This window comes from Gossypium hirsutum, chromosome D12 (genome assembly GCF_007990345.1).
Source record: "Gossypium hirsutum isolate 1008001.06 chromosome D12, Gossypium_hirsutum_v2.1, whole genome shotgun sequence".
Taxonomy (NCBI): domain Eukaryota; kingdom Viridiplantae; phylum Streptophyta; class Magnoliopsida; order Malvales; family Malvaceae; genus Gossypium; species Gossypium hirsutum.
Genome location: NC_053448.1, coordinates 45757473 through 45773440, shown reverse-complemented (window position 1 = coordinate 45773440; position 15968 = coordinate 45757473). Strand labels below are relative to the sequence as shown.

Here is a 15968-nt window from a genome sequence, read left to right as displayed (position 1 = left end):
TGATTTCTCCTTCCCCTCCTATTACAGTATTACAATGGCTATTTTATAGCCAAATGAAATAAAACAACAAAAAAACAAGAAATCTGCTTGATTTGATTTGATTCGATTTGATTTTCTTTCCTTTCTTGTGTTTGCAGGATTGTGAAGATCCGGAGGGCTGCGGCGCGAGACGTTGCTGTTGCTAGGGTTTCAGAAATTGTTCTTGCCTATTTGGGCTAAACTGTAATTGGGCTTTAAGTTTGGGTCGTTTATTTTAGGCCTATTTTGTTGTAATTGGGTTTGTTTTGTTTGGGCCTTTTTTACCCGGGCCAAAATCGGGTATTACAGATTTTTTATAATTCTTTTAAAAAATCGCATCTAGGATAAACCTAAGCAAATAATTTTTTGAATAATTGTAAAAAAATAATATATATAATTTATTTAAATATTATTAAGAATTATAAATAATAATTAATTTTCTAAAAAAAGTATATACATATAACATGTTTAAGGAATTAAACCATACACATATGTATCTTCTTAATTGAGTTGATATATTTAGCTAATCAAGTTGATGAGTCCTATTTTATTAATTTATTAACTTTCTTTATATTTTTATTAGTTTCTTATAATTCAAATATATACACATATAATAGTAACATTTCATAATAATTTATTATTATCATTTAAAATATTTAATAATTATTTAAGAAACCACTCCAAAATAAATCTGAAAAATCATTTGTCCAAGTTCCTTATCGGCATTATTTTAAATATTTTTAATAATTTCAGTATTTTTATATTTTTAAATAATTTTTTATAATTTTTTTTGTCTAAGTTCATCTTGTACATGATTTTTAAAATAATTATAAAAAAATATTTGTTTTGAGATTTTTTTTATTTTTAAATATTTACTAACATTGCAAAATGCCAAATCAACATGAGTTACATGTGGCACACCATTGTCACTATCTAATTTCTCCGTCATCCATGTCATCACTTACTCGTAGAAATTGATAATTTTTTTAGCAAAAAAGCCAATTTACTCTTTAATCTAATGTACAAAAGCTAATTTGCTCATTTTTTAGTAGAGAGGACAAAATACAATTTAATTCCTAATACAAGTGCCTCCATGATATTATTACCTAATCTTACTCATCCTTTAATACCACGCCACTTGCATAAAAAATTTTAAAAAACATCAAATGATTACTAATAAAATTTTAAACGGAAGAGCCAATTTGCACTTTTTTTAAATATTCAGAGGTTAATTTGTCAATTTCTTAAGTATAAAGTGAAAAATACAATTTACCTTTTAATACAAATGTCTCCATTATACTTTTGCCTACTATTTTTCTTCATTACAAATGTCTTCAATTTACACGCATATATATATATAACTTTTTACTTTGCAGTCGGAAGTGGTCAACTGAGTTGATTATTGAGTGAAGGTGGAAGAAGGATAGGGTTAAGCTGAGTACTTCTATCGAGGGAAAGATGGGGACGAGAGGCACCTAATCTTGGTTATCATCTTCCTACGATGATGAAGAAAATGAAGGTGGAGAGTTCCCAAAAAAGAAGCTTATACTTTTTGGGTAATCATAGACAGACCACCACTGAGATTAGGAATCTCTTTTATTCCTGAATTCGTCACAAAGACAAAAACCTTAGCAAGAAAGGGCACGGTGTTTCTAGCGTGTCTGTTTCACCAGCAGCAGCACAAGTTTGATCCTAGTTTAACTACTCTCCCTAATCTTGTATTTTTAACTCTGCACCTTGGTTGGGGTTGGAGATTGCGGTTCCAACTGGGCTTTACTCAAAAGATAGATACCACTTTTAAGTAGTAGCAATAAACTTAGTACCGCCACAAAGAAACCAAATAGCAGAGAAGAGAAATGGGAATATGGACCAAACAACAATGCTGAGATCTAAATATAAATTAATTTGAAGTTTTTAAACCAGATAACGACACCATGAGTGCTGAACTCAGGGACTGGCAATTAATAGTAATGAAAGACAATGACTTCAAGGAACCAGAGCAACAAAAAGGAATCCCCACCCTTAAAATAACTCAAGCTTCGGCATTCCTAATGAAGTCAATGCAAGTTTGGCAACTGCAATCAGTGAACCGACAGATTTCACACCCAAAACACACACAGGAAGTGCAACCCTTGCATGTTGGAGAACGGGAGCAACCCCTGTATACCCTGCGACTTGCTCTCTCTTCATCATCGTCACATGTTATTCTGAAACATTGAATATAAGTTAATTCTGAGCCAAAGTGTATTCTACATAACATATAGCAAATTATGAGTGTATACTACCTTCACATGCAAACAAATTCAGCATAGCATCACTTATAAACACTTGAAAGTCCTCTCTCAGCATTTGCATTCATAATATTACTAACAACAAATCAGAGGAAAAACTGCATGTTCTGGTAAATTATATAATTTTCGTGAACTTGCCAACTAAAAGCATTTTCCAAACCCCAAAAGCAACAATCAAACAGACAGGTAAGCAAGAACAGTAGAACTTTACAATATGCAAGGAAAACGAGCTGGTTACTATAGAGCTATTTTCTAATAGCACAAGTAAATCATCTTTTGGTGCCAAAAATTTATGGAAGATAATCAAGAATACCTGGCAGCTTTTCTAAGATAACCAATGAAACATATCTGGCATATCAGGATAAGAATCGATATGTAAAATAGGACATCTAGATTCCTTCCTTGAGAAAGACCTAACTATCTCACAATCCCCCCTTTCATGACTTTGAAAAATAAACCTGTCACCATTTCATATTATGGACCCCAAATAGCGCTTGACTGTAAATTTCCTCCAATTTGAAGGACACTCAACAGCCAAACTCATTTCTTGTAGCCTCCTTATCAGGTAATTCTAATACGAGCATATAGGAAAGCAATTACATTGCGGTCCAATAGATGAAACGGTAAGATCTTATGCTTCTCATTATGGTTTCCAGCTTTACGCAAAGATCAAATGTAGCATGGTTGATAAATTTCTTAAAAGTGAATAATCCAGAACTGCACTAGGGCCAAAACTATGTGCTTTATGTTCAGTACTAGGTTCTTCAACCAAATTTACTTTTTACGTTTCTCAACATCCAATCTAACTGATTTTAGGTGAAGATCATCTGCAATACAGGTGCTTGTTTCATTGGCAAAGAATATTGATAACTTTTAGAAGCTATGAACCCATAGGTATTTATGAGATGTAAAAGCTGCTACCCATTTTGATCAACTAAATACACATTATGCAAAAGAATCAACTCCATATGCAAGGCCAAATTATGCAAATATGTAAGAAAAAAGGTTAGCAAAGCTAAAAGAGGAATAAAAATGACTGATCATTAGTTCCTGTAGCCATCTATGAAGCAAGACACATGCAGAATACAATTTACCGCATGGCATGACATGAACATAAAAACATGACATTTTTTAGAAAAACAAGACATGCCTTTGATGGGAAAAGGACAAAACATGACAGTTGTTTTTTTTTTTTAAATAAGACACAGCATGATAAAGATAAAACAATTAAAAACATATTTTAATTAATTCAATTCCATGTTTAAATGTTTTTATTATTTTTCTCTATAAGAAAACCTTCTATCTCAAGACATAAAGGCCATAAAATTGTCATTAGGCAAAAACCTAAGTCATCTTCTTTAGTTTTTGGGCCTTAATAAGACTAAGTGAAATGTTAATTTGGGCTTGACCATCAGCTCATTGACAAGCCCAATTTATAACTTGACAAAAATCCCAAGTTTCTTTATTCTCTCTGCTTAATACGAGCAGTGCAAGGTAGATGTCTTTTTCTTCACCTTCTTCAGCCACCATTGCTTCACCAAAGCAATGGCTTTTTCTTCTTTTCTAGGCAATGTTTTGATATTTTAATGTCTATATCAGACTCCGTTTAGAAATAATATTATTTTATATTTTTTGTATCCGACTCAGTCTGATACATATTCTGGTATGTCCAAAAACATGTCCGTGTCCATGCCTCCTAGGTAGTCATATATTGAGCTACAGCGCATGAAATGCCTTCATGATAGAGAAGCAAAAGATGAAACGGATCATGAAATAATCTTATGGATTTTGAAAAGTCGTACTCCAATATGCATATTAAATTGGAGATAAATAAGTGTCTTGTTACTACAAGCATTATCTACATATTACATTTTAATTCTTACAACATGGATTTAGAAGCATGTTTAAGAATTACTAATGCCTTAATGCGCATGAGGCAACAGGCTTGAACATGATAAATGCAATTTATCATATAAGAACATAATCAATAATGGGAAGACAAACCTGTCATATAGAATATCAGAACATTTCCAGTTCACATCTGCTAAAGCATCATGGTGAATCCTACATTCCTCTTTTGTCCGCAATCGAAATCTTCTCTCCTTCTTACACCTGCTACAGCGAACAAACTCATCACGATGACAAACTCTTCCACTATGCGCTTTGTGAATACCATTGCCATTTTTCGATGCTTGATTGTAGTATTTTAGAAATGCAGTCTTTGATAGTGGAACCTTCTCCCCTTTAACTATCAGCCAAACATTATTTTTCCATTTCCTAGCTGTCTCTCTTCCAGAATGCTTCTCAAATGCAGCAGGAGTCAACTTGTCTGGTCATTTTAATGAACATTCACACGATTAGAAAAGGAAAAAAGAAGAATAAAATTAAAAAAGTAAAGAAAGCTTCAACATTTTTTAGGGAAGTAAAAATTAACTAGAACTATAAGAATAAGGAGAAAGATAATGTCATATGCACCTAAATTGAAAGGCTCTATAAAGCGGTAAAGGCAGAGATAAAAGTACAGACAGCTTAAGCCAGTTTTAGTTATATTTAGTTGTAAGGACTGGTGCTGAAAAAAAATGGACAAGTTGGCCAGAACCATGACCTGTCTGATCGGTTCTTTGCAAATAGTTAGAATTGAAATTGAACCCGTGCATTTATGTTAAAACTTTCATTAGCTCAATGGTATGTTTTTCTTAACTATATACCACATTCAATACTCTTTTAATAATAATAATAATAATAAAACCAAAATTTTGAAGTTTCCATTAATCGATCCTTGAATCAAACGAATGGGATGAACCGAGGAGTTCACAACTCCAAAATGACCAATGGTACAAAGAAAATATTTACCTAACCTGGGGCTAAAAGTTGTGGTGGATCAGCGAGATGAAGATTTATCTTTTAAGGCTTGAAGTATTTGAACCTCCAAGCCATGTTCACAATGCTTTTCACATGGTAGCATCATGTAAAGAAAGACATGCAAACAGAAAGAACACATAAAAGAAGACGTTCATCCCCTGGAAACATAGCTATGCTTATCACCAAGCATGGACATGCTCAAAAGCATCCCTCACTGGCCATATACTTAACAATGGCATACCATCGGAGCAGGTAGAAGTAAAACATAAATATATAAATGATATATATTATGTATGAAGAATCCATTTTAAATGTTTCTTGCAAAAAAAAAAAAACTCTGTCCAGCCAGAAGCAGAAGAAATGGAACTTCGCAAAACCAGATTCTGAAAAGACTGAATCGAAGACCATAGAATACCAAGAGTAAAAAAAAAACACACAATGGGGATGATGCAAACTCAGAGCTAGCATTTTTTGAAGAAGACACCAAAGGAGAGCCCGAAAATATGCATGAACGTCTTGTTGTTGTACAACCAAGGAAAACCAATTCAGTGAGACAAAACAACATACACAAACTGTGTAAAAACAGAAACCAAAACGAAAGGACTCTAATTTCTCCATCATTCATTTCTCACTATTAAATAAGAGAAAGCGACACCCATCAACGTCAAATGCACCATAACTTGAACAAATTACGCATTATAGAGATCAAAACCCATTTTCCAGTAGCATCAAAGGAAAATAAAAAAAAAGGAGAAAAAGAAAGAAACAAAGGATGAAAAAGAGGCTTAGAGAGAGAAAAAAGAGAGACCTTCATTGCAACCAGGGGTGCATTCACATGTGATTTCAAGGTTGCCATTAGAGAAAACCCTAAGCTTGCCAACGGCGTCACCATACCTATGGCTAGTACACCCGCATGTCACTTCTACAAAATCCCCTCCTTTCTTCAATCCACTTACCTCTATCAACTCCTCTTCACTAAACAACATCGACCCACTTACTTTGTCGATCCCATTTTCCATTTTCTCGCTCTAACAAAGATTCTGACACACAGAGTCTCTTAAAGAACACAGAAACTTAAAAGAAGAGAAAAATCGAATCGACAAGATAAAAGGATCATACGAATAACGTAGAAAAGTGAAGGGTGTCGACTGAGGAGATTTTATAAGAGGTGTAAACAAAAGAGAAGGCAGGAATAACACGCCCCTTTATGGGGATTACTGGTGGAGAATAAGTAGAGAGAGAGAGAGAGAGAGAGAGAGAGAGAGAGAGTTGGCGAAGGAAACAAATACCGTGGGGGTGAAGGGGGATGTAAGGGAAGTTGAAGTGTTACTTGCATGACATGACATGGGAAAGAGAGAGACCTTGGCTTTGGCTTTGGCTTTGGCTTTGGCTTTGGCTTTGGCTTTGGGGTAAGGGCATTTTGGATTATGGAAAAAAAATCCTATCATATCAAGACCATGGGAAGGAGAAAAGGCTTTCTGAAACTAGTATTGGGGACTTGTTGCGATGCCAAATGCAAATACGAAGCATTGTTTGACATTGAGATAACTCCTTCAAATTCAGTTCTGCTGCTTTTTGCCCACCTCTGAATTTCTGCATTGCGTCCTACTCCTCCTAAAAGTTAACCATTTCCTTTATTATCCACTCTACTTTACTAGACCATAATTGTGCTAGGACGGTGTATCTATCCTATGTTAAAAGATGATTAAATTGCTATACTGAGTAACTTTTATATTATTTTAACTTACAATAATAAAATAAAAGGTATTTAATTAATAAAATATAATTAAAGATGATTATTCATCCTGTCGAGTGAAATTTTTTTATTTAGTCAAATTAATAACTTTGATGTTTCAATTTATAAATTTTATAAATTAAGTTAAATACCAACTTTCTCAAAATTAAATTAACTATTTTTAAACAAATCGAATTAAAATTATTTTTTTACAATTATAAGACATAAATTGAGAGAAAAGTTTGAAAACTTCGTACAAGATAAGAGAAAAACAATATTTTTTTAGAATTTTGTTAATATTAGTTTTATAACTTTCTATAAATTTTATCAATTTTGGAGATTATTTTATATTTTTTTGTAATTTTTACGAGACTTTAGAATTTTTTTTTACATAAGCTTTTAAAATATTTTCTTAATTTTTTTTTTGAAATTTAAGAAATAATTTAAAGATTAGATAAAAATTTAATGTTCAATTTTTTGAACAATTCATTCTAGCATTTTAAACAGTTTGTGTTAATAGTAAAATTATAAAAATATTCAGAACGATGGGAAATCGGAGCAAATAATTCAACTACTCGAAAACTTATTATGAACGAAGAAGAAGAAAATTGCTTTAAAGATAAAAAAAAAATTAGTGGAAGAAAACTCTAAATCTCAATTTGTGATTATTGATACATATATAAATGTAAATCATTAATGTTTTGAAGATAAATATATTCCTTTTTTGGAATCTAACTAAATGAAAATCTCTTTTAAAAGGTAAGTATTTTGATTCAGCTATTATTAATTTAATTATTATAATAAAAATGATAATTTAAATTCATATTTGACGCAAGGTTTTAACTAAAACAACAAGATTGATTGATTTTAATTTTCTAGAAGACCTCAATGGTCATGGCATTGCATGTGCTTCGATTGCCATAGGAACTTTAACAGAATTAAAATGGCCCAAAGATGCTTATGAAATTTTCGATTATAAAATATAACGGGGAAACCATTTGCTAGAATAACATTCTACAAAGTTTCTGGTGATAATATGACAATTGATAAAAGTGTTGAAGTTTTAAAAAAAATTCTTTGCTTAATGCTATAGGGAAAATAATTTTGAACAATGTGGATGTAATAATGGTATCTTTGAGAACAGATATTTTGTCAAACATTTCTTTGTACCCCTGTGATCCAATTAATATGAGAGGATATTTGGCCATTAAATAAAATATAGTTGTTTGTATATCTTTTGATAATCGTGCTGATTCTTTTTACACTCTATCGGGATGGCTAATACCTTTAGTTATTGAGGTCAGATCATGTAGTTCTGGTGGAAGATTCATAACACAAGTTTAGAATACAAATCAAGGTACATGATCATTCTCTAAGTAAATTATTAGCTCAATGATAAGTTACTAACTTATTAATATTTTTTTTAATTTAGGGGTTCAATTCATTTATGAATAAAGATGAAGATTATTGTAAACTAATTAATTAGTCCGAGTATGTACTCAATAAATTTCTATTTAGATTATATTGTAATATTAATATTGATATATAAAAATTATACTAACAAAATATTTGTTTATATGTTAAAACGAGTTGTTGAAGTTGTAGGAACAAGAAAAGGAAAATAAGTTGAATCCAAAGTTGAAACATCTCAACTACAAAAGAAAAATGTAAAGATTCAGAAAGATATGAAAGGGAAAATTGTGCTAATTATGTGAAGGTGAAAATTGTGAAAATTTTGAAGGAGAAGATTTTTTTATGATGGAGAAGAAAGATGAATAATAAAAGAGCTTTTAAAAGAAAATGTTGTTGGAATATTGTGCTCATATTTGATAAATGAATTTCGATCATATAAGCTTTTAAATTCATGTTCAAATTTCGAAAATTTATTATGGATGAAGAAGAAAAAAATTGCTTTAAAGACAAAAAAAAAAATTCAGTGGAAGAAAAGTCGAAATCACTAATTGTGATTATCGATACATGAATAAATACGAATCATGAATGTTTTGAAGATAAAAATATTTCTATTTTGGAATCTAACCAATTAAATATAAAGGTATGTGTTTTGATTCAATTATTACTAATTTAATTTTTATAATAAAAAATGATGATTTAAATTTATATTTAATGTAGAAAAATTGTGAAAATTAAAAATTACACCAAAGGAATGGTTTTAACTAAAGCGACAGGATTGATTAATTTTTAATTTTTTTCGAAATACCTCAATAGTCATGGCACTACATGTGCTTTGATTTCCGTCGAGACTTTAACAAATTTCAAATGGCTCAAAGATGCTTCTGAAATTTTTTATTCTAAAATATAAGGGGGAAACCCGTTTGCTAGAATAACATCTTACAAAGTTTCTAGTGATAAATGTGACAATCGATAAAAGTGTTGAAGTTTTAAAAAAATTCTTTGTTTGATAAATGGGAAAAATAATTTTGGACAAGGTAAATGTAATATTAGTATCTTTGAGAACTGATACTTTGTCAAATTTTTCTTTGTATCTCTATGATCCAATTAATATGAGAGGAAAATTGGCAATGAAAAAAAACATAGTTGTTTGTACATCTTAGGGTTATTGTGTTGATTCTTTTTACACTCTATCGAGATGATTAGCTCATTGGGTTATTAAGGTCGGATCATGTAATTCTTGTGGAAGATTCATAACACAAGTTTAGATAGGAGGTAGAAAACAAATCAAGGTATATGATCATTCTCTAATTAAATTATTAGCTCAATGGTAAGGTACTAACTTATTAATATATTTTTTTAATTTAGGGGTTCGATTCATTTATAGATAAAGATGGAGATTATTGTAAACTAATTAATCGGACCAAGTATGTACTCAATAAATTTCTATTTAAATTATATTGTAATCTTAATAATGATATAAAGAAATTGTATTAACAAAATATTTATTTATATGTTAAAACGAGATGTTGAGATTGTAGGAACAAGGAAAGGAAAAGAAGTTGAATCCAAAGTTCAATCATCTCAACAATAAAAGAAAAATAAGATGATATAGAAAGATGTGAACGGGAAAATTGTGCAAATGATCTGAAGGGGAAAACTGTGAAAATTGTGAAGGGAAAGATTTTTTATGATGGTGAAGTAAGATAAATAATAAAAAAGTATTTAAATGCAAATGTTGCTGGAATATTGGGCTTAACTTTGATAAATGAATTTCAATCATATGAGTTTTTAAATGCATGTTCAAATTCCGAAAATTTATTATTGGCGAAGAAGAAAAAAATTCCTTTGAAGGCAAAAAATTTTCAATGGAAGAAAAGTCCAAATCACTAATTGCGATTATTGATACATGTATACATATGAATTATGAATGTTTTGAAGATAAACATATACCTATTTTAGAATCTAACCAATTGAATATCCATTTTAAAAGGTATGTGTTTTGATTCAATTATTATTAATTTAATTATTATAATAAAAATGGCGATTTAAATTCATATTTAATGCAGAAAGATTGTGACCATGGAAAATTATACCAAAGGAAAGGTTTTAACTAAAGTGACAAGATTTATTGGTTTTTTATTTTCTCGGAAGACCTCAATGGTCATGGCACTGGATATGCTTTGATTGCCGTCGGAACTTTAACAAAATTCAAATGGCTCAAAGATGCTTCTGGAATTTTAGATTCTAAAATATAAGGGTGAAACCCATTTGCTAGAATAACATCTTACAAAGTTTCCGGTGATAATGTGACAATTGATAAAAGTGTAGAAGTTTAAAAAAAATTATTTGCTTGATGCTATAGGAAAAATAATTTTGGATAAGGTGAATAAAATAATGGTATCTTTGAGAACAGATAAATTATCAAACCTTTCTTTGTATCTATGTGATCCAGTTAACATAGGAGGATATTTGGCAATGAAAGAAAATATAGTTGTTTGTACATCTTTGGCTAATAGTGTTGATTCTTTTTACACTATATCGGGATGGTTAGCTCATTTGGTTATTGAGGTCGTATCATGTAGTTCTAGTGGAAGATTCATAACACAAGTTGGGATATGAGATACAATACAAATTAAGGGAAATGATCATTCTCTAATTAAATTTTTAGCTCAATAATCAGATACTAACTTATTAATATTTTTTAATTTAGGGGTGCGATTCATTTATGAATAAAGATTGAGATTATTGTAAACTAATTAATTGGTCAGAGTATGTACTTTATAAATTTCTATTTAGATTTTATTGTAATCTTAATATTGATATATAAAAATTATACTAATAAAATATTTGTTTATATATTAAAAGGAGTTGTTGAGGTTGTAGGGACAAGGAAAGGAAAAGAAGTTGAACTGGAATCTAAAACATCTCAACTACAAAAGGAAAATATGAAGATTCAAAAAGATGTGAAGGGAAAAATTGTGCAAGTGTTGTGCAAATGATGTGGAGGGAAGATTTGTGAAAATTTTGAGGGGAAAGATTTTTTATGATGGAAAAGAAAGAAAAATAATAAAAGAGCTTTTAAATGCAAATGTTGCTGGAATATTGTGCTCATCTTTAATAAATGAATTTCTATCATACGAACTTTTAAATGCATGTTCAAATTTCAAAAAATTATTATCGACGAAGAAGAAAATAATTGGTTTGAAGACAAAAAAAATTTCAATGGAAAGAAAGTCGAAATCACTATTTGCGATTATTGATACCTGTATAAATGTGAATCATGAATGTTTTGAAGATAAACATATTCCTATTTTGGAATCTAACCACTTCAATATTTATTTTAAAATGTAAGTATTTTGATTCAGTTATAACTAATTTAATTTTATAATAAAAATGACAATTTAAATTTATATTTATTGTAGAAAGATTGCAGCTATTGAAAATTACACTAAAGGAAATATTTTAACTATAGCGACAAGATTGATTGATTTTAATTTTCCATAAGACCTCAATGGTCATGGCATTGCATGTGCTTTGATTGCATTCAGAACTTTAACAGTATTAAAATGGCTCAAAGATTATTCTAGAATTTTCGATTCTAAAATATAAGGGTGAAACCCGTTTGCTAGATTAGCAACCTACAAAGTTTCCGGTGATAGGGTGTCAATTGATAAAAATGTTGAATTTAAAAAAAAATCTTTACTTGATGCTATGGGGAAAATAATTTTGGAGAAGGTGAATGTAATAATTGTATATTTTAGAAAATATATTTTATATAACCTCTCTTTGTATCTCTGTGATCCAGTTAATATTTTAGAAAATATAGTTGTTTGTACATCTTTAGGTTATCTTGTTGATTCTTTTTACACTCTATCGAGGTGGTTAACTCTTTTGGTTATTGAGGTCGAATAATGTAGTTCTGTTGGAAGATTTATAACACAAGTTGAGATAAGAGGTAGAAAACAAATCAAGGTACATGATCATTCTCTAATTAAAATTTTAGCTCAATGATAAGATACTAACTTATTAATCTTTTTTTAATTTAGGGATACGATTCATTTATAGATAAAGATTGAAATTATTGTAAACTAATTAATTGGTCAGAGTATGTACTTTATAAATTTCTATTTAGATTTTATTGTAATCTTAATATTGATATATAAAAATTATACTAACAAAATATTTGTTTATATGTTAGAAGGAGTTGTTAAGGTTGTGCAAATAAGGATAGGAAAAGAAATTGGATCGAAAGTTGAAACATATCAGGTACAAAAGGAAAATGTGCAAATGTTGTGCAAATGATCTTTAGGGGAAATTTGTAAAAATTTTGAATGGAATGATTTTTTATGATGGAGAAGAAAGATGAATAATAAAAGAGTTTTTAAATGCAAATGTTGCTGGAAGATTATTCTCATTTTCAATAAATAAATTTCGATCATATCTTTTAAATGCATGTTCAAATTCCGAAAACTTATTATCGACGAAGAAGAAAGTAATTGCTTTGAAGACAAAAAAAAAATTCAATGGAAGAAAAGTCAAAATCTCTAATTGAGATTATTGATACCTGTATAAAAGTGAATCATGAATGTTTTAAAGATAAACGTATTCTTAATTTTGGAATCTAACCACTTGACTATTAATCTTAAAATGTAAGTATTTTACTTCAGTTCTAACTAATGTAATTTTATAATAAAAATGACGATTTAAATTTATATTTATTGTAGAAAGATTGCAACCATTGAAAATTACACCAAAAAAAAGGTTTTAACTATAGCGACAAGATTGATTGATTTTAATTTTCCAGAAGACCTCAATGGTCATGGCATTTCATGTGCTTTGATTGCCGTCGGAACTTTAACAATATTAAAATGGCTCAAAGATTATTCTAGAATTTTTTATTCTAAAATACAAGGGGAAGCTCGTTTGCTAGATTAGCGTCCTACAAAGTTTCCGGTGATAAGGTGACAATTGATAAAAGTGTTGAATTTTTTTAAAAAAAATTCTTTACTTGATACTATGGGGAAAATAATTTTGGAGAAAGTGAATGTAATAATGGTATATTTGAGAACATATACTTTGTCAAACCTTTCTTTATATCTCTGTGATCCAGTTAATATGGGAAGATATTTGGCAATGAAAGAAAATATAGTTGTTTGTACATTTTTGGGTTATCTTGCTTATTCTTTTTACACTCTATCAGGATGGTTAGCTCCGTGGGTTATTGAAGTCGGATAATATAGTTTTGGTGGAATATTCATAACACAAGTTGAGATAGGAGGTAGAAAACAAATCAAGGTACATGATCATTCTCTAATTAAATTTTTAGCTCAATGATAAGATACTAACTTATTAATATTTTTTAATTTAGGGGTGCGGTTCTGTAACACCCAAAACTCGACTTAAACGTTATGGCCGAATCTTGAAATGCTACATAGAAAAATTATAAAACTGACTTTTTCTTTCTGAAAACACCGTGTCTTTGTTACTAAAAGAGTCTACTTATTTAAAAGAGCGTGTTGTTATACTTATTAGTTAAAAAAACGGTCAATTGTTTATGTTTTCAAAATAAATCAAATAATTTGCAGCGAAAATTCTTAAAATGTTATATTTTGGTAAATTGGGTTTGTTTCCTTGAAAACAGTTAATTTCATAAAAACAATCATTTTCGTAAAAACCATTTCATCAATCATCATGCTAAAAACCAAAATAAAAATTCGAAACCATAAACTGTCCCAAAAGTCTAGATAGTCCAAATTGTAAAAAAGTCTCAAAACAGAAATTTAAATAAGCCGAATTTAAGTAAATAGAGTTTTACAGCAACGTGGACACAACCAAGCTCCCGTCACACCAACCCATCTAAGTCTAAGGGTTACCTAAAATTATCAGACGTAAAAAGAGTGAGTTTTCTTTTTAAACTCAGTGTGTAACCCAAACATATACAGAAATTCAGATTTGATCACATGGCAAAACAGATACAAACATACATTTAATACAGAATTATATCAGACTAGTACAGATGCATATATATAAATCCTACCCCCATCCTCTACACACCAACTCCAACCATCCCAACACACCACATGAGGTATAAAATAACCACCCAACCCTACACACCACATAGTATCCTTACAAGACTTTCCAAAATAATTGCAGCAGTGCTACCGGTATAATAGCGAGTTAACACTTTACACAAAACACTTCCTCCATATAATACATAACCCGCCCCGTAGTCAGATACAAATAGAATACTAGATTAAACAAAATAACAGATACCAGAATATATAAATCATGCATGCTCATAAAACAGATATTGAACATGCTTATACATAATAGATCAAACATATAACATCACATTACATGCATTTAAACATTATTTACGTTGAATTCATACTAACAGAATAACATATTTCATGCTTTACGGCTTATATAACATATACTGACCCCACGAAAGGGTCACAGTCGATCGAGGCGACATGTACAACCCTAGGGAAAAATTCTAAAATTTGAGCCCATACGCTCGTATGACCCACACAGCCCAAAACGGCCTTGCCTGTGGTCCACATGCCCCACACATACCCGTGTAGCCCAAACGACTGAAAATGGCCTAGACCGTGTATCACACACAGCCTTACACACGGCCTACCACACAGCCGTGTGGCGTCGACAAGCCACAATTTTGGTTTTTGTCGTTCACTATTTTCGGGTTTCTCGTTACATACCTTATTCGACTTCAATGCCCAAGTAAACACAGAACCCTCAGTACCTAAACATAGGGTTCAAAACATTAACTTAGTGACGTTTCACGACACTAATTCAAAGATAAGTATAGCACACAATGCCCTTAAACAACTCCAAGTACAATTAAACCCTTGCCCAAGGAAGGATTGCCACCATGCGATTCAAGTTGCTGGGGAAACGCTAATCATCTCGCAATTCTCCCCTAATAAAAAATCAAAGCGATTAACTAGGAGAAAAACGCACCACACACACCTAACTTAACCAAAGTCAATGAATGGAACAGTCCTCACAACGAACAAAAGAAAGAAGAAAAGGACAAAAACAATTACCGACACAGAATGGAGCAGCAGCAAACCAATACACAACCTTCACAAAAATCGCAAAACACAGAAGACAAAAACTCAAGAGAAAACAAGAAGTTTGAAGTAAATGGATGAAAAGAATAAAGTCAAGTCTTGAAATCTCTCCCACTTAAAAACCAATTGAAAAGGTGAGCGAATGAAATTTTAGAAAAAAATAATGGCAGAAATCTTGGGATATTTTCACTCTTTAAAAAAAAAAGAAATAACAGAGAAATCAAATAAAAAAATTAACTTTTAAGATAATTGAAAAAAATCAAGGATTTACTTAACAACCCAATCAACTCAAACCACTAATCCCATTAACAACCTGATAACTACCCACTTTCTAAGAGTTTAACACCCACACTAACTCCACCCACTTAACAGCAAACTTGAGACAAGCAAAATAAAATCACTCTACACCTATACCACGATTCAAATTAAAAAGTAAAAACCTTTACCTACATTGACACCACTCAACCACTACGACAACTACTCATTTACAACAAAATTTGTAAAAAAATAATTTAATAAGTCAGGGCGTTACATATTCATTTATGAATAAAGATT

At 30.6% G+C, this 15968-nt stretch overlaps 1 protein-coding gene and 1 long non-coding RNA gene across 2 annotated transcripts; both read right to left on the bottom strand.

Annotated features, from left to right (window-relative positions):
- Nucleotides 1-1883: 1883 nt before the first annotated feature.
- Nucleotides 1884-6883, bottom strand: LOC107943468 (protein ULTRAPETALA 1). The gene is made up of 3 exons (XM_016877217.2): nt 5980-6883; nt 4314-4638; nt 1884-2225 (listed from the first exon to the last, which is right to left on the bottom strand). The coding sequence occupies exons 1-3, from the start codon at nt 6188-6190 to the stop codon at nt 2051-2053; spliced, it is 711 nt and encodes a 236-aa protein (XP_016732706.2). The 5' UTR covers nt 6191-6883; the 3' UTR covers nt 1884-2050.
- A 7794-nt stretch (nt 6884-14677) lies between these two features.
- LOC121224147 (uncharacterized) lies at nt 14678-15719 on the bottom strand. The gene is made up of 2 exons (XR_005921692.1): nt 15387-15719; nt 14678-15259 (listed from the first exon to the last, which is right to left on the bottom strand). It is a non-coding gene; the product is annotated as an uncharacterized lncRNA (long non-coding RNA).
- Between the last annotated feature and the right edge of the window lie 249 nt (nt 15720-15968).

What these genes read in the sequence shown, in the direction of transcription:
- LOC107943468 (XM_016877217.2), bottom strand. Translation starts at nt 6,190, where the DNA reads ATGGAAAATGGGATCGACAAAGTAAGTGGGTCGATGTTGTTTAGTGAA. An exon ending in CACCCCTGGTTGCAATGAAG is followed by an intron (nt 4,639 to 5,979) that starts GTCTCTCTTTTT and finishes TAAAATGACCAG; the next exon opens with ACAAGTTGACTCCTGCTGCA. An exon ending in TCTGATATTCTATATGACAG is followed by an intron (nt 2,226 to 4,313) that starts GTTTGTCTTCCC and finishes TCAATGTTTCAG; the next exon opens with AATAACATGTGACGATGATG.